General features: G+C 41.9%; 1 protein-coding gene across 1 annotated transcript; it reads right to left on the bottom strand.

Annotated features, from left to right (window-relative positions):
* Window positions 1–9,757: 9,757 nt before the first annotated feature.
* LOC138521056 (uncharacterized) lies at window positions 9,758–26,996 on the bottom strand. The gene is made up of 8 exons (XM_069633578.1): window positions 26,740–26,996; window positions 24,823–24,922; window positions 21,690–21,797; window positions 18,371–18,482; window positions 17,164–17,301; window positions 16,841–16,962; window positions 11,940–12,107; window positions 9,758–11,113 (listed from the first exon to the last, which is right to left on the bottom strand). The coding sequence occupies exons 2-8, from the start codon at window positions 24,890–24,892 to the stop codon at window positions 10,074–10,076; spliced, it is 1,758 nt and encodes a 585-aa protein (XP_069489679.1). The 5' UTR covers window positions 24,893–24,922; window positions 26,740–26,996; the 3' UTR covers window positions 9,758–10,073.
* Between the last annotated feature and the right edge of the window lie 554 nt (window positions 26,997–27,550).

Below are 27,550 nucleotides of genomic sequence, written 5' to 3'. Positions count from 1 at the left end.
GTGGGCACAATAGTCACCTTAAATGGAGCTGGTAAACTAGTCTGTCATTAATTTAGGGCATAGTAGGCAGTATAGTCGGTCTGGAACATACATGTGTAATGCTCATAGGAACTGTAGTCATAATAGGTAAGGTAATCACATTCAACATACCAGGTGGCAAATACAAAAGTATAGAGGTTAGCAAGTCAGATAGTCACCCTGGTCACCTACCAAAGGGTTGGTAGGCTAGTCTCATAATGATTTGTAGCATAATAGGCAACTTCAGCTCGTCTAGCAGATATATCTGTCCAGTTAACACTAGCAGTAGTCGTATATAATAGCACATTCAGCAGGTGCTATTGGCTAAGCAGGCATTAGTTTGAAATTAGTTTGTAATGCGATAGGCAACGTAGCACATCTAGCAAATACATATGTTTCTGGCTATTAAAACTGTAGGATACAGTAATCATAGTGTTTGCCTTGCCTGAAGGCTTGTGAGCTGGTAGGGCGTTGGGCGCAGTGACCTAGTTTAGCGTAAATTACACTTTACGCTTCGAGTTATAAAAATAGTTAGAGGCACCGTAATCTAGATATCCGGGGGTAATGCTGGTGTTCACTAAGAATAGTACTGGGCAACACTTACATATTTTACTAGTATAGCTAAAACTTAACAGGTTACAATGTTGTTTGTGACGGCACATGAAGTTAATGCTCTCGGCCAAGTACACATATGTGAGGAGCTCTTGTAGTATGATCAGCGTTAGGTGTAATTTTTGTTCAGACAGGGATACAAATACTAAGATTTTTGTAGGCGTCCCTTACCAAGTCTTGGTTGTCTAGAAGTTCCAGGGTGACGCGATGCCGTGACACGCCAAGACAGGCACAGATAGGCACAGACAGGCTGAGCAGTAGCTCAGGCCTCTCAAGTGCTGCAGGTCGCAAATAGGCTGGCGGCTATTACCCTATTACGGACAATGGCAGACCTGAGTGCTGATGTCGGCTGGGATCGCCGAGTTGTCGGTGAGGGTTCGGGCTGTTCGGCAATCTGTTGCAGATTTGGAGTTGAGGTCCATATGGTGCAGCTGGGGAAATTGGGCCATTCAAATTACAGGAAAGGTGTAGGCGCAGAATCTCACTCTCGATAGCAGGGTAATTCGGACATTGAAACTCCGATCTGTTGGAGGTGGAGGCTCCTGGATTGATTAAGATCTTGACCTTACCTCGATAGTCGTGATCTATTGCAGCAGCCATGACTTCCAGGCCATTTTTTCAAGTTAGTCCTGACTTAGAGACCAGCCGTACATAAGTACCAACTGATGGGAACAGAATAAGTCTGGTAAGGACCAATTGTCGGTCTCCCACTTCAATTGTAACTTCACTGCTACTACAAAGATCAAAACCAAGATACTCAGTTGTATAAACTGCTGGATTTGAGGCTCTATGAGTAGGTTTACTAAACTGAATGGTACCCAGATTTTTATCAGGTGGGCCAGATCTGACTTCTGACACCATGTGTTATGTGCTGGAGTAAGGAGTCAGACAAAGTGGTGACATTTCTACTGGGATCTTTATTTAAATAATAATGAAAAAGTCCTATCTTTCCCTATCCCTAAAGGGTTTTACCTACCTAATTAAAGAATAACTGGGGTGCTCATCGTCAGATTGGTTTTCGAACTCAGAGGCCCACATTACGAGTTCGGCGGTAACCATGCCGCTATTGGCGGCATGGCTGCCGCCGAAATCGCGTCGGGGTCCGGGTCCTCGGAATGAGGACTTACCGGGCCATTCCGAGTTCTGAAGGCCCGGTAATTCCTCCCTCCAAAGACCGGGACAGGTCCTTCCCCATTTCAGCCCCCATAGGGCTGAATGGGAATGGGAGAGGTTGCAAACAACGGGCCATTACGAGATGGCCCGTTGTTTGCTCCCTCTTCCCCTCGCGGGACCCGGTAAGCACGCCTGGTTTTCCCAGGCGTGCTTACCGTGTCCTGCGAGGGGAACTCGTAATGCGGCGGTATGCAGTGAACGGCGCCGGCACCTTTTACGGCACCATTCACTCCGTACCGCCAAGGTCGTAATGAGGCCCAAAGTGTCCGTCATCTGTCCAAACTAGCCTACTCTAGTGCTATCACTAACAAAAGACATTAACATAAATAGTTCCAGGGGAATGACTCAGCTCCTGGTTCAATTGGATCAGCCCTATGAACGTATTTCTGTTAGGCTTTGGTAACAGTTCAGTTTCTGCATTTGCAGAGAATACCAGGAGAATGAATCCATTCTGACACCACAATGACAAATCTGTGTCAGAGTCTTACTTCTGCACCCTGTGAGAAACCAAAGGGTGTCTCACTAGCTAATCCCTGGGGACTTGTCATCCAGGTGACCAGGACACAGCCATCGCTTTGGATCCAGTTCCTGGGAGTGGACCAGTGCTGGAGGATCACCTGGATGAGGTGGAATATTCGGGGAGTAGAGGTGAGGCAACTGATGGTGAGACACGATATTCCCCGATTTCCGGTTCCCATATCTCATCCTATCTTATAGGATTCTCTGACGTCCCAACCCCCCGCATCCCTTCCTGTACAAGCACTGGGCAGAAGAAGGGGGTGACTGAGAGTAAAGAGGCTAACCCTTACATATCTCATTGGATATGTCCCGCTAATCGGGTCAGGCAAAGTCAGGCACTTAATCACATACATCTGATACCCATTAGCTCTCACCACATGGTTAAAAGGCGGAACATAGAGGCACACTCTGAGCAAGGTGCAGCACAAGAAGGAGCAGAACTTCTGGGGCAAAGGCAAACCTACTGGAGCAGAGTGACACATCAAGGGACTACAGCAGAGGGTAATGAAAACCTGAACTTCCCTGCAGGGCGTTGTTGCCTCTGGGAAGCAGTGAAGGAGACATTGAGAAAGCCAAATTGCAGACAAGAAGAAACCTGCATTGAATTTCAAGGACACCAGCGACCCTCTCGGGTGAACGACAGAGGTGGAGAAGCAACGCCAAGCCTGTGATATTAACCTTGACTCATGAATCAAAGCAGCAAAGACAAGAAAGGGACGTGCACAACTAGTGAATTAGTGAAAGACATGAAAGGTCGGTTTGTGTCAAGGAAAGATTGAAGCCATAACAGTGTATCTCACAAGTGAAGGATGTGCACATGCTGATGGGACACAAAAGGAAGATAAACAGTGATGAACTTGTATGTGGCTAGTAACCGTGAAGCCAGTGATGCAGAGAAGCGGAGAGGTCCCGGGAAAGGGAGTAGCCCACTCAAAAGTCTCGGCAAAATGTGAAATGTTTTGTTATAAAGCAGAAAAGTAAACAAGCTCTGAAATGCGTAATGGTCAAGATTAACCCTGGCAAAAGGGGAAGTGAAAAGGTGAATGCTTGTAGAGAAAGATTTCTTTTGAACTTTTGTGCTTATGGTGCTGATCTACCAAGAGCATCAGACACTGGGGCAAATAACAAGAGTGTGAGTTGAAGAGAAAGTCAAAGTGATCCTGCGGAGGTCTAGAGCAAAAGACTCACACATTCGAAAGGCAGGGACATCAGTAAAAGATCTGAGCCCGACTGAGGGAGACCGGAAGTGTGATAAATTGGGGAAGGGAACCCCTAAAGGATGTGAATTAAGCTTGAAACCCCCGCAAGTGCTGTGATTGCAAGGTTTGAGCCCAGCTGATGGAGATCTATGTTGAATCAGGTACTTTTTGGTTGAAAGGTCCGAGCACGACTAAGGGAGACCAACGTGAACTTTTTGCTTGGAGAGTTCCAAGCCCGATGGAGGTAGACCTACGTGAACTTTTTGTTGAACTGTGAACTTTTTGTTGAATTGCATAAGAGCTTTTGGAATGCTAGAATATGTGACTTTAACATGGAAGCCAAGTGGGCCTCAATCCATATTTTGAACTGCCTTTCTTTTGAGAACCTGAGCCAGAGTGTGTCATCCTGTCTATGGGGGCCGGCTTACTCTGTGCCGTCCAACGTGGGGAGGAGAGCTGACTCAGCCATCTTGATCCTTTATCTTATAACACTGATTTTCCATTGCCTACATATTCCCCATTACACACTTTTTGTCTAAGATAGGACAGGCATTAGGCTTTTTTAGTATAGGCCATTTTGATTTGACAGAGACTGACTAGGACTGTGTTTTCTTTTTTATTTGATGGTAGAGACTACTCCTATCATAGCTATAGGGCAAAGCAGGAGTTTTTCCCAACCCCAAAAATTGAATAAAGGTTTTGAAATTGTATCTCTTGTGTCAGTGTCGAACTTGTGATACCATGCCTCCCTTACAACCATCACATTACTCATTGCTCTACTACAGACTGAGAGGGAAAATAAACTCAACATGTCATGACACTATGTCGACTGAAACCCTTTGATGATATATCTTACTAAAATGTTGAAGACTTAATAAGTCATATGTAATATGTACAATACAGTGCAAAGCTAGAGAAAATATGGAAATATATACTCTGTAGAAGCAAAAAGTCGATCGAGGAGCAGTAGAAACGAAGGAGCAGTAGAAACGAAATGAAACAAAAGTTAAAAAAATAACATTTAACTGCAAATATCGCTTTGTACAAATTACATTCTTACACCGAGTGTATTAAATGCCAATTTAGATCAGCAAATCTGACACGTCCTCTTTAGGAGCATGTGCGAAATTGAAGGGACAGGATGCAGACTTGGTCCTCTTTGCACGGGCATGCCTGAGAGTAAGACCCTCTTCAACAAAATATTTGAACAGTGTCAGATGTGGCAGAAAACGAAAATCCCCCTAAAACGTTAAATTGTGTACTGGCCATTAGTTGGCTAGTCACACCCTCTGGCTGAAAGTTTAAAATATCATAGACGGGCAAAAATGCCTATATTATGTGGAAGGAATCCTTGTACGAAAGAATGTCTTAAAAGGTATTGATATTAGCCCTGGATGGCAACCCATAGCTAGTAAATGAGAATATCTAGCCATGCCAATTACCCACAGCAAGGGTGAAGCAATACTTTTAAGGTGGCATATTTCCAAGAAGCAAGCAAAACACTGCATGCCTTGGAGATTCAAGAGGCAGCCTGTTTGCTATATGTCTCGGACAGCCAAGTGCCATGCATCTTGCTCTATACCTTGGACCCTGGAGCTATATCCCGACAAGTATGGAAAGCAGAGGACTATATGCATGGGACTGCCAAGATCAAGAAGGCTGCTTAATGACTCTAACTGGGAATAGTAAGTGTTATATTTAGATTATTATTGATGAGGGGAAGATTAGTTGTATTCACATAGTTATTAATTGGTTCTTCCCCAATCAACCTCGCTGTGCCTTCTATATTCCATATTAGCACCCTCAGCCTGTGCGGGAGCCAATCAGGTTGCAACAAACCGGGGCTGAATCTACTGATGCAAGCCCAGTTTCAGAGCAACCGAGTGCTCTCTACACCCGCCCTCTCCGAGCAGAACTATTTTCTCTTCTGCATTGCTTCCCGCTCCCCAAATACAGCTTCTTAAAACCTCACCCTACCCTCCCAACTTACCTTAAATTGACTCCTCTGCATGATTCCTCAGCCTGCTATGCTCCGTGAGCTTGGCTTTCCCTGTAAGCCATGGAAATAGAAATCCGGCTCCAAGAGGAGCCCTGCTTTCCATTTCCATGTAGCCTGACTCTCCCTGGCCGCTGCTGCGAAGGAACCAGCACGGATGGGGATTTCCTTTTCTCGAATGATATTAGCACCTCAAGGGTTTGCCTCTGGTGCTAATAGCAATATTCCTGGCGTTAAGGCCCGAGCAAAGGGCCCTCAGCCGTTTTGACTGGTGAAGCCCACTGAATGTGGGATTATTGCTTAAGTTGTAAAATTAAACACTTCCCCAAGCAAATAAAAAAAAACGAAGTGAAAACAACAATAAGCATATTTACTTAGATAATCCTGGGGAAGACCTCTAGACCCCAGAGTACACCTTTAGCATTGCCCCTCAGCTTATTTCTAGTTGGATTTCACTTGATCTGATAGGGAATAAAAACATCCTTCCAGAGAAAGTTTATAAACATTTTGAACTTTAAGACTTGTGTGTGTGTCCTATTGATCCTCTGCCACAAGGGTAAGAGGGAAGGAAATGTATGAGGTGCGGGCCTGAAAACCTAGATAGTACAGTCAGAATCCATGGAAGAGGTCAAGTGGGTTGTACTGAATCACTGAGAAGTGCATACACTGTGTCGCAGAAGCAGGACAGGCATCATGGACACAAGGGAGATAATTGGATTGAAGCACAAGTTATATGCGCCAAAACAAACACTCAGCCTAGGCACATTTGCTAACAGCAAAGAAATGGTGATTTGGGTGTTCACAAACTAAATCATTAAAAACGAGGAGTGATTTAATTAAAGCCTGAAATATACAAATTAATTACATTTTTTAGTGCTGTTTTATATTGCACCTTAATTCAAACCAAATCTGCTCAAAAATACATTCCCAGGACAGGCACTCTGCCGGCAACAAAGAAAATGATGATTTAGACAGAACATTCACTTAGAAATACTTCACAACCCCTTAATAAACACAGGTAGAATTGCCTTAATATTTGTGATTTTTTTTATCTGTTTAGAAATTGATAACCAAACAAGGTACCTTCTTCAAGAGGACGAGAGATGTTATGTTATGTTAAGTGTCATTCACTGGCCTTGAGGTGCTGAAGCTGACTGATCAGTGAGTCCTCTGGGCACCTTCATTTCTCCTCTGAGCACCAAACTCATCTGGTATGGTATGGTGGAAGACTTACACAGTGCATACAATGACCTTGAAAAGGCATCCTGAAGCTGGACAAGAAAGAGAAACACAATACCCAGAAACCATATGCCAAAACAGCCCTATTGAGGAAATAAGAAAGTTTTCAATTTTTGTCTGAATTGCATTAAGTGCTCTGTAAGGCAGAGAATACTTGGCAAGGTATTCCCAAGACTTAAGGCTGGACTGAAAATGCCTGACTGCCCTATCAACCAAAAAATGGGTGTGACATTGTATTACGCTTTGTGTAACAGGCACAAGGCTATGAACTTGATTGATCCTTTGTTCACATGGAAGCCAGTGAAGTGAACTCAAGGCTGGTGAGGCATGCGCTCTGTGTCCTAAATGAAGCCCCAGCGGACACATCTTCAATTATCTGAAGTTTATGGAGTAGTGCTTTGGGTTACCCCAAAAAACCTTCACCCTTTGATTTTCACTCACCACTCTGGTCACCTTTTTCACCTTGTTCTTTCCCCTTGCTGGGTATTTTCACCCTCTTTGGTTGCCACTGCTCCCTCTCTCTGAACTTCGTGCCCTGATCCCCTGAGTCACTTCTCCAACTCTAAGGTCCAACGCGGTCCAGCCTTTAGACCCTCATTCAAACCGTGTGGGCCTTTCAGCATATCTAGCTTTCTCCTACAAATGTCTTCAAATTGGCTTCTATCTTAACTCTAACGTCTCCAGCTGCTACCTCAAACAACCTCTCTGTAAAACTGAGCTGGTGGGCTTTTAGAGGTCTTTGATCACATCTTACAGCCTCATTCTCTCTCTGGTGAAAGGGGACTCAGGGTGTTAGCCAGGATAGGGATTGACTGTCGGACTCTTTCCCTGGGAATGGCTTACAGACTTGTTGTGGGAGTTGGGACGAGCTTGACCTTCCCCTCGGTCAGTATTCCCTCTGCCTGTAAAACCCTGGATCTGCCTTCCATCTTCTCTCTATGCTAAAGGAACTTTAGGCAGATGGTCTACGGAACACTTTGCATACTTCGCAGAATGGCTTTCATTTATGATAGGATTTGAGGATGGCTAATCCACCCTCTGGGTGATCCTCTCTCTGGTTGTTGCACCCTAATCCTTCCCCCAGTGTTGACTCCCTTAGCCTGTCTGTACTTAGCTGTATGGGTGTGGAGGTCTTCAGTCATGAACAGCTGTCTGACTGTTGAGTTCTCCATACTAACTCAGGTCACACTGGTTCCCCCTGTAGGTTTATAAGGGATTCCTGCACCTCCACAAGTCGCTCAGGTTATGCATTCACTGCCATATCTCTTGGATTGCAATTTCATAAGCTAAAGCACTTAGTTTTGGGTTTAGAGTGATCTTGATTTCTCTATTCCTATATGGTCTATTCTTCCCAGGTGAGGGGGCTGTTCCCCTTAAAAAGACCACTTCCCTAGTTGGCACCATCTGATTGTCACCTGATTCAAGATGAGGGCTATGTAGGGAAAACCGTGAATCCTCTCATTCCACCCCTCCTACCCCCTGCCCCGAGGTCATTGTTGTCTAGCTTCAGGACATATGTGTCCCCCTTGGCCACCAACTAGAGGAACCCGTGTACATGCACTTTGTCGCAATATCCAGATGCAGATTCTAAAACAATCTGTGATGTACTCCGATTATGAAGTCGATAGACAATGTCTTCTAGGGCAAGTGGCAAAGCAGGTTGAGGTTAGCCATGAACACGATATTTTCACTGTGTGCTTACCCAAGATACGGGGAAAGCTTTACAGATAATTTCAGAAATTTGAAAGAAGTGAAAAAGCAGTTTTGCGCCTCAAAACACTTGTCTATAGACACATTATAAATTCCCTATAAAATAATAGGTATCATTAATTTTAATTTGTCAGGTTAATTTAGTAAAAATAAGATACGTTTAAAGTACATTTTTTGTTTGATTAATACTATTTAAACCATATCCAATTTTTCACATACAACTTTCAGGCCGACTTGACAGATTTATTTCTTTAAATAAATATGTATGCCTAACCTGAAGAAAGTTATTTTTTTTCCTAAAAGCAGTGTGGCCTAACAGTAGCATGCTTTCAGCCAAGGATAAGCAACCTCATGCTTGCTACACATTTTGGACTGCAAGTCCCATTATCCCTCACTATTAACTAGGCTGGCTCGGGCTGATTGGCATTCTAGCCCAAAACCTCAGGGTATGCGAATGTCTCAGATCCCTGTTTTACGTGTTACAATTGGGCAGCACAAATAAGAAAAGGGTGGACATTCTTCCTCCCGATGAGGAGGAATGAGCTGTTTCATTCAGTGATTGAAGCACTGGTGTATCTAGACTCAATCTGAGGCTTAGTCCTACAGTTCAGTAGTCCAGTCTTTAGAAGAATTTCCTGAACTCAGTGAGAGACACCTTTCATACATGGTCTGCTCCAACACATATTATCTCCTAAGTCTTGAGGATCCACACATGGGCAAATATGGATATAATCATCATCATCATCTTCATCATAATATTATTCATAGTAATAATAATATTGCTGGATTCATCACACTTCAAAGTACAGTAATAACTGAAGGTCTGACTTTTCATTTTATGGGACTCTCTTCCTCTCAAAAGACACCTGCAAGTTTGTCCCGGGGATGAAGTCATGGCCCTGGTAACTGATAGCAGGAGCATTATTTCCTATCTCATTCTTTGTAATTTTCATTGAATCAAAAGTTGTTTAATAGGATTTTTGTGAAATCATCATGGTCAAATGTTATCTTTTGTCACTTCCTGAGAAGTCATGAAAGGGTCTGTGTATCTTGTCACTCACTCCTGCTCCTGTTATTTTGTTGAATAGGCTGCAATGCTCATGAGACTCAACACAGATGGCACTGCTGTTTTCAGGTAATTTCAGGAATTGTGACCAACTAAGATGATGTAACAGTAAAGCTCACCTGAAAACCGCAAAATGGCTCCAAATTAATATTCTCTCTTTGAAGAAAGCCTATTATTTAATTCTAATCAATGTAAAAAACGCCAAAAAATCAAGAATACACTTAGTTGTTTACCAAACATTTTATTGAAATTGTACATTGCGCTTTCTTCCAGACTGCTTTACAGACATTGTGAGAATCATTTACTAGAATCTTATAGAGGATTCCATGGATGCGATCAAGCGGTGTAGTTTCAAGAGCCGCTTTTCTGCAAAATGTTGATCACTTTTAAGATAGAATATAAACAGTGCATTGTGATTATTCTGATACATTTTCCATTCTGAAATGTCTTAAGCATAATTCAGAAGACCATGAATCATTGAAAATTGAGGAAAGGAGACAGGACACATCAGTCTGCGATGGATTCAATCATCACAGTTGCTTTACCCACAGCGGATTGGTGCATCTGCAGTCACAATAATCTCAGCCACTTGAACCCCGATGTACTCCCCACTTACATTTTCAATATTTGTTGTGTCATCCTCAAAGACTGTCTTCATCTTTCCTGTCCAGGGAATGTCAGCAGTGTAGCGCATCCCAGTGACACAGTAATCCAGAGAATACTTGGGCCGCACTTCCACTTTGGCATTAATAGAGTCAGACCTTGACTCCATCCGCCTGCCCGCGGTACCCGCAGTGAAGCTGGTTGTGACCGATGAGGACACAGACATATCTCCCAAACCGGGGATGCCGGCACTAACCTCAACAGTAACACCAATTTCAACAGAGGATTGAAAGCTCCAGCTAGATTCTGTCTCCACAGTGAAGGTCAGTTGCCTCTCAACATTAAGGGGTGGGCTACCCTCAGGAGCAGCACAGTTCTGGGCTTTTGTTTTGGCAGTTAGCTGCAGTGGCTCGGATCTCAAGATTTTCTTATCATTAAAGTTGTACCTAATATCATACAGGATCACCTTTTTGGTAGGCTTGCTATTCTGAACTTGCACATACTTGCTCTTCAGCACATATGCAGGAATATCCATGTCTCCATGCCTTTTAACACCTGACATAGCATTGAGGAATTGACCATCTGCATTGATTGCAACCGCTTTCCAGATACTGACGTCATCCCTTGCGCCACTCCCAGCATCATTCCAAACCCAGGCCCACTGCCCTGGAGTTACATAGTCGGATTTAACACAGCGGAAATGATCAACAGAAGGGGGTGCATAGTTCCCTGTAGCAGCATAACCCAGAGATACATAATAGGGGGGACACACAGGACGCCAAATAGCACCATCTCTACTAGCCCCAGAACCCCTATCTGTCCAAACCTGAACAAAGGAGGTTGGCTTAGCCAATGCCCCTGGTTTTACTTCTTTTGCAAATATTCCACTAGGTCTATTATAATTATCAACGGCGACGTGTCCGAGACTGCAGCAGTGGTCGGCCCTCCAGAAGGAGACATCCCTGTGTGCTCCGCTTCCTAAAAAAAGGCAAATGCATAATAAGTTCAATAATTACAGATCACTCCCAATGCAGTCAATAGTCTTTTTTTCTGCTTGTGATCAAAATTCTGTTTCTTGTAGATATGTAGTCTTTTTTTTTTTTAAAGCTCTGGCATGTGGCCAGAGGCATCCGACACCCCCATCTTTGGTGAGCAAGACTGGCAGAATGGCAACCAAGACAGAGGACAGTGGAAAATACAATCCATGTATACATGTCCCCCCAATAGACTAAGGTCATATAGAAATTGCTATTTGCCATTGGGGTGTCAAAACAGTGGTTTTAGGTTAAAAACACTAATGAGTCTATGGAAAGACCCTCGCCACTGCCCCCAGGATATGCTGCTTTTTCCAGTTTAGGACGTCATCTCTTGACTCATTCAAATTATTCTCTCTTTTACCCAAGGGCCTAAGGTTATTATCTACCAGAACTATGTATTGGGTTCACATTTTCAAGTGGTTTTACGGGAGTTACAAAAATATCGCTTTATGCGCAGAACATTGGCAAGAATTTCACAAAATGTTCTGTCTACAGAATACAGTCGACCGTAAGCAGCCAATGAAGAGCAGAACCCAGAAGCCCATTTGCCAACAGGGGAAATCAAAACATGTCCTTTTAGGTTTGTGACCAAAAGGCCTGATTACAAAGGGTTTTTCCATAGAAATGTGCATTGTATATCAGCCCCAAAACGTCATTTCGGTTTTGAGCTTCTAAGAATGACAGTCTCCTCTCTGGTCCTGTTCATCATGAATACCCCCTCCCGATGGCCTGACATTCATGGTAACCTTTGGTGGATGTGGCCTTACCTTTGTCATCCCAAATGTTGACCACTTCATTCGTCACGTAGAGAACCAGGGCGACATCTGCTGAAGCTCCAGCTGAAGGGATTGTAATTTTGTCGTAATTCAGGACATACGCCGTCTCCGAGGGTCTGTTATAATTGCTTACGGAGAGGAAGGTCCCGGATGCCAAACCTTGAAATTGAAAACATAGAGGATATGTTGTAGTGCAATTTCTAGCAACACTGTGCAGTTTTGTCAAAGCCAGATTCTGCTGAGTGCAAGGAGCACGATCTTAATGCTGACATTGTACTGTGTGCAGCTACTTCAGTGCCATTTTCACACAACAGAAAAACCCACACACCTATTCATGCATATACATCTCCATCCTTAGTGTCATTACACCATCTATGCTTGTCCCAATTTTCTCGCAGTTATGAAGTATACTTATTTTGGGGAAACTAATGAAATAGCATCCTGCGGCCGGTGCTGCACAATACTCAGAAAGTACTTCTGCACTGCAGAGTCTCTTAGTCTATCAATATGGGAACCCCTAGAAGTTGGCTGAGAGCATATATAAGTTAATGCAGGGTCCAGTGGTGTTAGCACTCCACCTGCTATGAGATTTTACGCTACTTTCATTCTGGTTATAACTTGATAAATAATGGACATTTAAGAGGAAAGAAATCCAAAGTAATTTGCCACCACTTAAGCATTTGGTGTTAAATTTGCATCTCACACACAATCTAATGTATCTTTATTATTTTAGGAGAAAGCTGAATCTTGCCAAGTTACTGTAGAATGACCATATCCATTTCTTTCCTATGCATGCACGGTGACCCTGGAGTACCATGTACCCAGGAGCTATATGATGCCCTTATTCAGACACACTATGCGTAGTCCATCAGACAAAACAGGTACTATTTCATCTTGCAATACATTCAAGTAATTTGGAATGGTGCCTATCAGAATGTAAATATCGAGTTGTTGCCATACTATTGGTTAGTAATACATAGAAAGCACCATTTTAGCTGCATTAACATTAAATGGGGCAAATCAGTATACATTTATGTAACTGTTAGAGGTGGTCATTTGCTTACTGTCATTTTCTAAAACAAGGGATTCTGAAAAGGAGGGGTGGGTGCGGATGTCCTTCGTATTGTGCCGCTTACCTCTGCATGGAATGTGGAACCTGATTATGGAGTGACAGTGAGGCTGGGGGGGAGGGAGTGTCCCCAGCATTACTGCAAGAGCTGAGTGACATTGCAACGTTTAAGGAAAAGAAAAAGAAAGTGTCTTTTGGACAAAGGGATCGCGATAACAGGCAGACCCTCCTTTTTATGTAAAAATAAAATGCATCTCGCAGGCGTTTGATTGGGTAAATCATCAATGCCTAAGGGAAAAACTACTTGCAATAGGATGCTCTCTGGGACTGGTCGATTTTTTGAATGCTATGCATTAGGATACCAAGGTGAGGGTACGCCTTGATCAAAAAGGGAACTACACAAGGTGGATTAACAGTCGCTATGTGCTGCGCCAGGGATGAGCCCTGGCACCATTTTTATTTGGTATATATATCATCTACTATGGAAACATCTTTAAGAAACTTCAAACTTTCCCACCGAAATTAGGAAACCTGCCAATCAGCTATCTGGTATACGCCGATGACATAGTCATATATGATCTGACCCCTATTGGCCTTCAAAGAGCCTTGGCAGCGACCAGCACCTATTTTGCATCTTTGGGTTTACAAATCAAGGTTAATAAATACAATGTAATGTAATGATAAATTATGATAAAAAACAAACGAAATGTTAATTGGTGCAAATCTAAAAAGCGCTTGGAAGTTGTCCAGAATTTAACATTTTTGGGAATTGAAATCAATTCACTCTAAGCAAATAGGAAATGTTCAGCTACTTAAAAAAACTAAAATGAATATCTCAGAATTCCTGACGTTTGACAGAAGGTTTGACTGGTTTTTGGCAATCTCTATGATCTGGTTCTATCATCAAAATGTTGTTCCCTGCTTGCTATGCAGAGCTGAAACTGGTCTACTATCAAAAATTGGGGGCGAGTGGAGCCATTAATATGGAAAAGGCTCCTCTCTATCTCCAAAGGGACACCTATGTCTGTCATTATATATGAACTGGGTTTGATGTCATTACAGGCACGCGTAGACTGGAGGCAGTTTCAACTTCTGAGAGCATTACTACTCCCCGCAGAGAACTGCGTATTTTTTAAATTGGGAAAATTGCTCAGGGGCAAGGCTCTCGCCTTTGAAGCAAGATGAAGTGGAGCAACACAGGTTCGATCTCCTGGCCAACGCTTATAAATCTCTGGATATTAAGCACGTTAAAAATAACCAATTTTATATATATATATATATATATATATATATATATATATATATATATATATATATATATATATATATATATATATATATATATATATATATAATTATATATTCTAATTGAGTGCCCAAAATTACATGAGTCACGTACATGTTGCTTTGGGCAATTGCTTTAGATGAACATGTATTTAATACCGAATGTTTTGGTCAATGATTCTAAATTGTTGTCAGCCATCTTTGAATATATTAGTTTTAAAGTTCTTAAAGTTGATGAATTGAAATTAATGCTTTATATTTTGTAGAAACATGAGATGTTTGCTTTTATTTGCTTGAACTTTTGTAATGTATCAATTTGAATGACATGAAATGTATTTTTAAGATTGTTTTTCAGTATTCCTTTTGCAAAGATGACTTTGTTAATCAGATGCAAATAAATAAATAACTAAATAAAATAAAAATAAAATGCATCACTATGTGCTGATCAACATGGTGGGATGGGGAGGACAGGATAGGTAGGTACGTCTTGAAACATGTAGAGAAAAATGTTAGTATGATAAAGGAATTATCTCTTTGAGATTCTGTCTTATTTTTTGTTGTTATTGCTTTTTAAAAAGAATGACCTGTACTGCTTGTCTGGTTAATATCAGACTCTAAGCATTCTTTCATGTTTTTCTTATCAAGGAATTCTAAATGTGTAGCACATGCCAGTGACAACGTGAATCAGCATTGTCGTGTGGTGAGGTCATCTGATGATCACATTAAATTGGCACTCCAGTGCTTATTTTACATTTTAATATGTTCAAGTAATTGGCGGTTGAGCCCTAGAGTACATAAATAGGCTTGTTCAAATATTTTAAATAGTCCCAGAAATAGTATCTGAAGTTTGCTTTTCTACAAAGTTCTTTCACGTGTTTTCTTTCAGGCAGACTGCTTTCTTTTCACTAGAAGGTTTGGGACTATAGATATCCAGAAAACTACATATCCACAATAGTCTTGATGAGCATGAAGCACAATCTACAACTCTGAAGTTCAGTCAAGTTAAGTCAAGCCCAACATGTTACATTGGGCCTCATCACGAGTTTGGCGGTAACCCTTAAATCCGGCGGTAGCGCTGTTACAACCAGATTTAAAGGTCCGCCAAATCAGGGCTCTGGCGGATTTCTCCCCAGCTCTGAGCCGGGGGAAATCCGCCAAAAATTTGCGCTCATACTACCGGCGGGAAATCCGCCAGCGGTATGAGCGTGAAATTTCCCCAATGAGCCCAATGGGGAATGGGGCATTCCCGAATGGGCTCAATGGGGAATGGGGGCTTCCAAATCCGCCAAACCCGTGATCCGACGCTAATAGCGCCGGTGGGTTTGGCGGTAGGGCAGATAGCACCAGCGCTATTAGCGCCGGCGTTACTGCCCAACTTGTGATGAGGCCCATTGTATAAGAATCTCTTCGGCTCTGAACAGGCTATTGAAAACAATGCATTCTGTGACTAGAATAATATTTAAGAGTGACAGATTAAGGAAATGAAATGACATAATTAAGATATTTTATAGATCTGTTGGTGTACTCTAAGGTGAAACTGGTTATTACATTAATATTTAAATAAAACAAAATATTCATATTAACTGAGAAACAGGACTATGAGTAAATGTGGAAGTACAAGTAGACATTTCTAGAAAGGTTTGTTTCAATCTTATAACAGAAGATGTGCCTTGAAAGATTGAATAAGTGTCTGACAGGAATGTGTGGACATCACTTTCAAAACATTATAATCTGATACAGGGCAGAACACATTGTGTGATCATGGCGAAGGGAAAATCATCAGAATGAGTATTTTAGGGTACACATCATTCTTGCAAATCTTCTGTACAACTTACTATAGGAAAGTGTTGAAGGTGCATTGTATATATTTAACGCTATTTGCAAAAGTGCAGATTAATTTTTCAAAGCATTGTTTAAAATTCGGAAAAATTGTGAAAATGAGTTGTCTAAACATAGTATGATATCAAATAAATTGTGAACCAAAAGAAATGAAATTGAGTGAGTCAGGTTTCCAGCCCATAGAATTTGCATATAAAGAAAGACAACTGCAATTCAATTAGTTCACTAAATAATTATATTGCGGAAGGAAAGGAAGGAAAGACATTAAATGGGTTAATTGAATACAATGCTTGTTCATAGTTATTCAAACAGTTCTACAAAGTATAACTTATTTAGATTGGTGAATTGAAATCAACATATCAGATTGTAATTACATCAAAAAAGTTCTCTTCATATTCATCTAGACAAATGTATATCCCTATTCTAGCACATGCTGTTGCGCCCCCTAACCTTACCCTCAGGTAAAAGAATATGATTGTGACAAGGCTGCTTGATGTTATAATTAGCCATACCAAATTGAAAATACAGTATAGTTGGATGTTAAATGGTTGTCTTGAGAAGTCTTGGAAGCGAGGTATGGTGAGGAACACAATACTTTGCTCTGAAGCCTTCGGGTGATGGTGTGCACCCTATGTGGGTTTAAGGAAATCCCCCTGGAACATTATTACACTTTTTAAGACCTTAATACAGAAATACTCACTTGCAGGTTGGGCAGCGTCAATGTCTACTGACCATAAACCAACATCAGCGCTGGCACCTGAACCTCTGTCATCCCAGATAGGAAAAAGGAAACCGGTTCGTACCAGATCTGCTTGTACACACCTGTAAAACATTGTTTTTTAGTACCGTCATGGCCTGGAAGGATTTCGAGAACCTATGCTTCACACACAAACACACAAAATGAAACGGACAATGTAGATAAAAAAATATGCTGTTTGAACTGAGAGGCACCATTTTGCATTTCCGAGGGGTGCAAGGTTCCAGAGTGTCTGATCACTAACACTGAGAAGAGAATTTTCTTACCTATACTTTCTTGCATCGGGATAACTATTGTAATTGCCCTCAGCTGCATTCCCCAAACACACATATCCTGGTGCCGGTATCATTTGATAAATGGTGACATCTTGGTTAGCTCCACTTCCTGTATCTTTCCAGATGGGTCTGAAAAGAAACAAACAATACTAATCATAAAGCATTACCTCCTACAGATACATTGATACTTTCATTTGTGTAAAGAGGTTACTGCAGAGTCTCCATAATATCATAATATGTTAATGGGAAGCAACTTTGGAAGCCGGGAGGGGATAGCTGAGGGGGAATGCGTTTGTTTTGCAATCAATATAATGCAGAGAAACACAGGTTTTAATCACGGCCCTGCGCTTAGAGACTGCCTAGACACTGATCTGCAGTAATACGAACGTTATAAAAGATTTAATTAAGCATAAACAAATGGGGAAAAATTATGGGAATTTCTTCTACTCTAAAGCCCAATTGATCTATTAGACCCTGTTTACATTACCTAGCTAGAATGATGTGATGTGTTACCCAATAAATCACATATAAACGTGAATTAATTCCTAAAAGAAAGGCAATAGCCATTAGGATGATTAGTCTAGCTATTGAAGTGGGAGGTACAGAACTGGTATCTTTTGATACAACAGGCCTGGCAGACAACAGTTTCCAAATGTAGCTCTAATGTCCTGATTATCCATTAACACCTGATTCGTAAAGCATCCTAAAAGCTTTTCCCCTCTTAAATCAGGGTCCTAGACCTATGACCTCGGTCTTAGTGGAGGAGATCAGAGAGGAGTTCTTGAATGTTCTGTGTCCTAAAGTCATGCTTAAGTATTTAGTTTAATTTGGCTTGTTATTGAGTGGGGACCCAGCTTTGAGAAGCAGCGCACCGAGGTACAACAAAGGGTTAATTGGAATACTGGTTAGGGGGCACACATTGCATACAATTGGGTTACAGGAGCAATTTTAGGGAAAAGTGAGGTCATTCAGCTGGTGCATTGGGGTGTCTGTGGTGCCTGTGGAAGATGCACCTTCACTAAGGGGTCTGCCTTACTCTCCTAGCCTGCTAGAGTGCTGTAGGTCTTGTTTTTTCAAGGGGAAATAAAGCTAATGATACATGAAAGTCACCCTTTGTCATGGATGCTTGCCAAACTGTGCACTTGTTGGCCTTACCGAGAGTATAATTGGAGTAACCCAGTAGTAAAATCAATAATACCTGAACGACTGAGGTGGACTAAGGAGCCCATTTCCAATGTCCTTCACAATGACTGCAGCATTAGGAGGTGGTGAATAGTTAGGCACAGCGGTGTCTCCAAGTAGATAGTAACCTAGCAAGACGTATGCCCGGGGAGAAGACAACATAAATAAAAATATAACATACCAGATTGATTTTACAGACAGAAGCAGTCTAACCCTAGATCACATCAAAAGCACTGTGCTGTGCAGTGCACATAATGGTCTCCCCTACAGTGCAGTCAGTGCAGCTCTCTGCGTCCTTGAATTCCTCCCACCTGCAAACTAAGAAAAGTGGACTCAGGCTTAGTTTTCTAACACGCCAAAATGTGATGAATAGTTGATAACGCTAATGAAAACCTTGGAAAGTTTGTAAACCTTGATAAACTTTTATTTTTTCAACAAGCATACCACTGTTTGTAGCGAAGGCAGTAACAATAAGACACAAGATGAAGAAGTGTTTGCAATGGAGTGTTGCCCCAGCACAACATTATCACATTTCCAGTGTAACGAGATGGGGCAGGGTCTATGACATCAATCCCCCAATAGCTAGGTCTCTGCGACTGTGCATTTATGGACTAGGGTCAAAATCACCTGGCATATACACAATAATCGCATTTGCCATAGGAATATACAGGCATAGAAGGGATTATTTGACCACTCCCAAGATATCCTTGTGTAGGAGTCGAGACCATCATAATATCATATTTTAGAGTTTGTTTCTGGAGGCAGAGAAGGAAGGATGTGTGCTTGGAGCTGTAGTGAAAAGGGGTGGAAGCACCATTTTGGGACCAGCCCACACACTTTAGCACACCTCCCACTAACAGGTTCGACTCTGCGCGACAGCCATGAACACACAACTGGAGAAATGATACTTTCAGCATAAACTAATCATTTATTTGACAGAAAGGCAAACTTTAAAAGACAGTCATTTTAGCAGAAATTGGGAACAAATATGTAAGTTAAGCAAATCACAAATAATTAGAACACAGCCTCATGATCCTTGGATCTAACGCTGTGGACCCAGGCTCATCTTAAACGAACTGTTACTCATCACCAGGTTCCTCCCCTCATATCTTTCAGCCAGTTCTTAAGAGGGAGAGCGCCACAAGGAGCCGCAGGGGCACATCAAGCTCTGGGCACTTGCTCAATGCCAGTCCATGGAAGAATCCCCCACCCTCCCCGGGTCATGTATGCATGCATTCTTGTACCTTTGTGCTGTCAGTCAGCGTGACGCAATATTCTAGAATTTCTTCAGCGCAAAACATGTTTACTGATGAAAAAAAACAGCTTGGTAATTTTCCAAAAGCATCCCCTTTCCTTCCCCTCCCCACTCGGAGCCCATCTGCGAAAGTGCAGGAATGTCTCTTATCAGTAATGCCCGGGTCAAGGCAGCAATTTCTCATGCAAAAGAGGACCTGTTTAGGGAAGCTGGCAATGCCATGATTGCAAAAAAAGCAATATTCCAGGGGAAGCTTGAAACAGTATGCATTGCAATGAACCCCTAGTGAGCAAGCTTTACTGGGCCGGCACTCTGCTAGCTAGTGTTTATAATGCCACAAGACTGGCCATCTTAGGCGCTATAATGCTTTAAACACTCAAATACAGGTCTCTATCAAATACTAAACTTGGGCCTCTTCCCTGCCTTTGCAAATTATGAATGTAACCTTCCACCCCTTTAATGCCTGCATGTTCAATGTAGCTCACTATGCTTAATATGGAGGTGCAACTAAGCATTACTAATCCATCTATAAAGGTCTGTTTCAGCATTTAGTACACACTTCGAATTAGCTGTTAGTCTTAGCTGTTAATGCAGCCATCTAAGGACCTAATATATAATATGGTTAGCTCGGCAGGCTAATGCACCCAAGGAAAATGCAACTTCCTTCACAATACAGGAGCATGGATAGCTGCCACATTTGCTAAATCCATTACAATGCACATATCATGAGGGGCACTTTTGTAGAACCACTTCCCGGCTATTAATCAACTAATAATGGTTGATATTGGCATTTTTTGTATTATTTATTCATTTAGCTTCAATTTGTTTGAGTTCAAATTGAAATGTTCACATATAAAATATATCAAACACATAAATAAATATTGTAAAAACATTCCAATATGAATTATTTCTTCCTTAAACATTTTTGAAAATAAAACATGACTTAGCCACATCATGTAGTTTCTGTCAATTCCCATGGGAAGATAAACCTTGAAAGCTCACAATTATTATACAGTCAACCCCACCTTTACCCGCACATTTGTCCACCGTCAGTTGATTGTCACTTTACAATAAATCAGGTGGAATTCACTGCTGTTTAGAGACATCTGCTAGTGTGGATTCTATTAACTGCCAAAGAGCGAGATTTCCCACTGAGGCACCGGCCAGAAGATTTCCCTTTTTATCCACTCGGGATCATGTACAAATCTGTTGCCAAGTGTTAGACGGCAAGTAAGAACATTTCTGATCGGTTCAAGCATTGGCTGACCTTTGCAGATTCTGCTGAACCTTATGCCTGGTGCAATACCTATTTGTGGTTCAATAAATTACATGGTGGACAGCTGATTAAGTCTCATCAATAATACAGATCTCCTGCAAATCGGAGGAATCAGGATTCACTATTTCTGTGGTTTCATATATGTGCAAATATTTTTCGAACATGCTGCCATGGACGTTAATTCAACAATATTGCACAGATTTCTACTCCAGTGCCACAGATCCAGCTTTTTAAGTAATCATTTCCTGAGTGTAACAAAATCACTGTCCCAGTTTGGTGTCCAACCAATCACTTGAAATATGCTTAGATTAAGGGTTTCAAAATCCTACAAGGAGGATGCCTTGGGAAGTGCCATGTTTCTACCGAGGACATTTAATAAAGGACAGCACAGGTGCTTCACTGCCTTGATTTATAATACTCTATGCCTGGTTGTCCTGGGTGTTTTTTTGTAAACTGGAATTATTGTGGATGTGTTCCATGATTGAGGAATTCGACCTTCACTATTTACCTTACTGAATAGTGTAATAAGTATGTCCACCAATAATTCCAGGTCCTTCCGCTAAACGATATTGGCTAAGCCACCAGGACCGTGCGGGAGCCTGTATTTTTCTCTCTGTTTGCAGGTGGAATCAAGTCAATGTAAATACTTTAATGTTTTCAATTGTGTATGTATAGAAGATAATCCTGAAAGGGTTCAGGACCACTTCAGCATGATTGGAAGAACAGTCCAGAACATTGGGGCTGCTCTACTAATGTCTTCTGACTCGGTAGAATGTATCGCTCCTTACATCGCTTATGTCTTACCTGCTGCAAAGGGAATTGGTTTCCAGATAGACACATCCTCCTTTGCCCCACTGCCTGCGTCCTTCCAAACTGGCGAAAAATCTTTGGTGTAGGCATAGATCAGTTTATCTATAATTTCGAAAACAGAAAACATCAAATATACAATGTGATATGAAAAGTGTGTCTAATGGAAAACAAATGAAGAAAGGGGAACCCATGAGCCATTCTCGTCTTATCGAAGAAACCTAAAAATAGAGATTCCTTTCAACATGGACCATTAGTGGACATGCCCTTTTCACTTTAACGCTACTGTACTCAAGTGGCATTTTATGTAAGTCTTTGCTTAAGAGTACTGTCTTGAAGTGGTATAGCTTTTCTTCAAGTTGTTTAGCTTTACACTGTAAAAGGTTGATCTACTCAAGTACTTAGTAGGTTTGGGCTCACTATGCCACTTACATATCATCTAGTTTAGCTAAACACCAATGCACTGAGTGTAAAGAAGAAAGAATAGCAATCATTAATGCATATATACAGCATACAAAGTGCTTTTGGCCATGTCCTATTGTTTATAATGTGCAGCCTTTTAATCTTCTCACTGGGTGATATTCCAGTTTAAATGTACATTTGTGGTCTTGTCGCTTCCTTACATCCACTACTTCTTTGGCTGCCCTGGAGTATTGCTTGTATAAAGAAATGGTTCTGTGCACACTAGCCACAACACTTTTCTGGCTAAGGACTAGCAAATACAAGCACAGTATTTCCACATTTTTTAAATCAAAACTCATTTCAAGACAGTAATGAAATATTTTGGCTATCCACAGAACATTGAGGACAACAAAGTCTAGTAACTATTTCTATTGAATGATTCAATGTAAGCAAGAACACAAAGACCTCATGAGGATCCACCAACTTAAAGTGGTGAAACACGTGTAGAGGCACATAATTACAGAGGCACATGACAAAAGAAGTGCACTTGTGTTGTAATTTATAATAGATAAGACTGAATTAACAAGCCACACAAATTTCATGATGCTTTGGCCATGTCCCTTCCTTCAATACTCATGCTGTGCATCATTGTTTGACCCACAAAAAATAAGAGTAGATGTGAAGCTCCTGCTATGGGTCATTGGATGCTGTCATTCAAACTTTGCAAGTGCACACTATGAAGGAAGCTGCACAGCTCAGGTTCACATTCTCTGATCTCGTTCAGTGTCACATTAAATAGATTTTGTGTGAAGCTCATGGGCTGATGAAGTGGGAGGGTTCTTCTCACAGCTCTGTGAATGTATCAGTCTAACAGTGTATTTCTTATGTGTAGATGATTAAGTTCATCATCCTTACTCATGTTTTTCCTATTCTGGGTCAGGATAAATAAAACGTGTTCATATCATGGAGAAATAGCTTGCAAAATTCACTTTTATACAATATCATGTTTAGCTGCCCTCTGATCCATTCTCAAACATTAGCAAAGAGAAACTTGCCTGGCTTCCCACCTAATGACTTCCTTCATGTTTTTATATTCAAAATGATATGCCTATTATTGTCAAAATAGAATGCATAAAAATATTTAAAATTCCAAAGAAAATGAATAATTTCCAGACTATCTCGCAGAGAAATGTATGACTTTCGGTGCAAAAAGGATAAATTATGCATCGACACTGGATTTTCTCAAATCTAAGTGTCCCAGGTGCCAATAATACCAACAGAAATTGATTGGCCTACAGCCCTTTGCTTTGTGTCCTCAAGTACACTTTGTAAGTCTGGCTTGAGTGTCCAATACTCTCTGCTAGAGCTCATGGAGGCAGGTAAAAAGGGGCACTGGTGTCATCTATCTGATCCATGGTGCAAAGTTGTTGTATCTTCACTAAAGCATCATTCCTACAGCTTCCATCTTGGAATGGTAGGAGACTCATAGCAATGTTATAGTTTATCATACCCCAACACACCCAAAAAGCTAAATATTTAATCAGTGTACAGTTTACCTGTAATTAGTTTGAGCTAAAGCATGAAACAAGACATTATAATAATGATAATTGGCAACATGCTCTAAAAATATAAAGCAGTAAACATCTGAAAATATAGTTACATAGCAGTGGGCAGAGCAAAGTATGACACATATAAGCTAAAGATGCGCAGGGTGAACATAGCTGCCCTCTGCAATCTTAATGCTAAAATTGGCTGTCAGTGTGGCAAGCGTTGCAGTGTTGGAGATGGAAACTGATGCAGTGTGGAAATATAACAGTGGAATGTGAATGCACTGACCATCTGTGCATCCACTCACAGAACCACACATTTGCAAATCATACACTAGAAAACATAAAACAACATCACAACTACACACCCTAAAGCACACATTGTGACACTCTCCATCAAAGCATGCTTCCACATACTACTCAGTACATACACTAACTACATGTTGGCTTTCCTCATTCTTGTTTGGGTTTGTCTCAAGGGTGTGTCAATACACACATGTATGAGAAAAAAAGCTATTGGTATAGAAAATATATTTGGACTTTAAACGTTTTTCCTGCCATTTGTTGGAAGAACACACTCACACCTACACACACACCCACACATACACACACACATACTCCACTACCATGAACAGCACGTTATCTGTTATCTGAATTCTTGGTACATTTGGGTGAACTAAATATCCATTCCATTCTGGAAAAACGGCGGTAGGAATGGTAATGGATTAATTGCAGCCATTTAGCAGCTTCACAGCTGGAGTCTTGCTGCATTAATGTGATTAAAGACAATCTTTTCTGCCTACAAACACATATTTCTGAAAGCTGATGGGTCGATTGAAGCTATCATGCAGGCTCTAGTGTAAAAAGAAAACACTTATTAACAAAGTGGCGGATTCGCGGCTGGATACCCGAGCAACACAGCATCGCAATTAACAGTTTTTTTTTTCATGGCAAATGTTAATAATAGTTTTAACATTCTTTTTTGTAAAGTAATTCTTTACATTATTTGGATCATTTGCAGACAATTGTAATACATAAAAAGCTGTGCAGGTAAAATTACCTGAATTGGAGGAACAGGAAGAAAAACCTCTTTCAATAGAAACACCCAAACGGTTGGCTTTGCCAGTGCTTGTTTTGGAAAGGTAAGGGGTAATCAGTGAAACATCTAGTGCGTGCCTTACCTGCGCCGTCAGCGGGGCTGCTGTGAAGTACACAGAGGACGAGCAGGAGTAACACAGAGACGCTCCCCATCGTGATCAGTTGATTCGTGTAAGGAGGTGTCTGAAAAGGAAAGTGGTAGATTTAAGGTAGAGCTGGATTTAAAGGAAATGGGGGCGTGAAGGATGTGCCAGTTATATACAACAATAACAGCTGAGGGGAATGGTAGGGTGAGCACTCAAGGGGGTGCAAGAGAACGGACGAGAGGTGCTAAAAAAAGGACTGATGAAAAAAGGGAAAGAAGCAATAAAAGGGCAAGAAGAAAAAAGTAAGAAAGACAAAAGAAAGGGAGTGGAAGAAATGAAGGGGGGCAGGGTGGGTGCAGGAGAAGGGAGAAGGAAGGAAGGAAGGAAGGAAGGAAGGAAGGAAGGAAGGAAGGAAGGAAGGAAGGAAGGAAGGAAGGAAGGAAGGAAGGAAGGAAGGAAGGAAGGAAGGAAGGAAGGAAGGAAGGAAGGAAGGAAGGAAGGAAGGAAGGGAGGGAGGGAGGGAGGGAGGGAGGGAGGGAGGGAGGGAGGGAGGAAGGGAGGGAGGGAGGGAGGGTCAGTCGATGAGGGAGGAGGGATAGGCTAGACTAGTCACAATTGAAAACACTCTCCTCGCATCTGCAGTTTATCTCTACACCTGGAAGGAATATGGCCCATTGTATTAATGCATTGATGGGTCACATGCAAGCCATGACCCTGGGGGAGCAGTTCTGCCCCAGTAGAGACCCTGGCCCTAAAACCTCGGGCTCAGCCATTGCTCAGTCTCCGCGCGTTAGAATGGGCCCTGTCGCGTCGGGTTTCACCTCCGTCGCAGATTGAATTTCAATGTATGCCAACCCCCGCCTCCGGTTTGGAGTCCCAAACAATGGGGTGCTTTTTTAGATCCTAGTCCTGGCTAGCTACCTTATTAGTTGAAGTGGGCATCCTCTATTTCTACACTGGCATTAGTGCATTGCTTTGCTACCGGCGCAGCCCCCCCCCCCCCTCAAAGTGCCTTGACTGGTCCCCTCTAGAGCAGCGCCCATATAGTGCCGTTATTTCGATTCCCTTCTAGCATCCCCCACTGACCACCCCATAGCAATCTTTCCAGCTGGACCATGACATATTGTATGCCCCCCCTCTCAGGTTTGCAGACTGGCCCCCTCCTAGCTGGATCATCATGCATACGCATGTCATTAGTTGCGCCTTCTCAGTCGCTTGAGCATCACACATTGAATGCCACTCTACTGTACCTACTGTTACCCCCACTGGCTCACCAGTGCTAGAAATGCTGCCTTAAGACGTGCAAGGGCCCATTTCAACATGATGGTTGCCCGCCCCACCCCTTTCTTACAGCGGAAACCAGTTTGGGTCACCCGTGCAGTGCTTACATTATAATTGAGTGAAATTTCCGCTGATCATCACGAGATGGTCAGCCAGCAGCTGAAACACCCAGGGCCTGACCCACAGAACATTTTCCTATGGGATTGCGCCATTATAAAAATGCTTCTGTGAATCAGGTCCTAAATACCTACTGATTAACACTGCTGTGTCTTGCTGACAAAGAAGAATGTACAGCTTTTCAGTGGGCATTTAGCAAGCGCTCCAAAGCTCCCCAGAACGAGAAGAATATACAAATGAATTTATTGCCATATTATAAGACCGCTGACTGGCAACATAGGAGCAGAATCATCTCACATACAGCACCCTTCAGATATAGCCTCTCTGGGCCTTCACCCATAGAACACCCCTTTGATCTTCTCCTTCTTGACCCCACTCATCTAACTTTCCTTCTCAATAGTACCCTTTTTCTCTGGTCTATCACCCATCGAATGCCCTTCTAATGTGTCCTCTCTGGACCATCGTACACACATGCCCCTCTGAGGTGCCCTGTCTGTGCCCCTGAGCTATACTCACGTCAGCAGCAGGTCATCTGGATCACCCTCTGCATTCAGCAAGGCTTCTACTGGCTGCAAAGAAGCTGTGGATCTGGAGCACGGTTCAGGCACAGCTGCACCCAAGGATGCAGTGGACTCAAGTGCCACCAGACGCTGCTCACCCTCAGACCCAGAGCTCTGCCTTTTATGGAGAAAACTGGCCTGTCGAAACGCAGGAAATTCCAGTTTGGGCTCTTTTGGAACCCATCCTTTGAGCGTGATGTGGGGGCGTGTTTTGACAATAGAGACTTTTCTACTGTGATATATGATTCTTTGAAAGGTCATTGAACCATGACCCTCGCCTCGAGCATTTAAAAATAATTTCAGGATATTTGCGTGAAAGCCCTGTTGGTATTGCACAATCAGAGGACCCATTTGCATGAAGCAAAGTGACATTACTAAAAGCTGCACATACAATTAAAGCGAGCCTTGCTGGACACTTAATTCACCCTTTTATTTTTAGTTGTTAATGTGGGTGTACGTGTTAATGTGGGAATATTATTTTGTCTTCTGTTTGTACATTGCTATTGTTTGTGTACTTGTTTGTACTTCACACGTAAATGTTAGTTTTGTGGTGTGGAATGTCGTATGAAGGTGATGCTAAGAGTATTTTTTGTTTTGGTGAAGTGATTTTAGTAAATGAGGGTGAACATTTTCAGGTGATTTAAATTAAAGCGTTTCTTATCACTGTATTTTTAAACCATATTGCATGATTATAATGTCTGTTGGTTTGTTGGTTGTGTTTGTTGTAAAGAGGGTGAGTTAAGATTACAAAAATGCTGTTTTTATTT

Source organism: Ambystoma mexicanum, chromosome 13, assembly GCF_040938575.1.
Source record: "Ambystoma mexicanum isolate Mex_15411 chromosome 13, UKY_AmexF1_1, whole genome shotgun sequence".
In the NCBI taxonomy this organism is placed as follows: domain Eukaryota; kingdom Metazoa; phylum Chordata; class Amphibia; order Caudata; family Ambystomatidae; genus Ambystoma; species Ambystoma mexicanum.
Note: the sequence above shows the minus strand (reverse complement) of the source record. Positions and strands in the feature narration are given on the sequence as shown.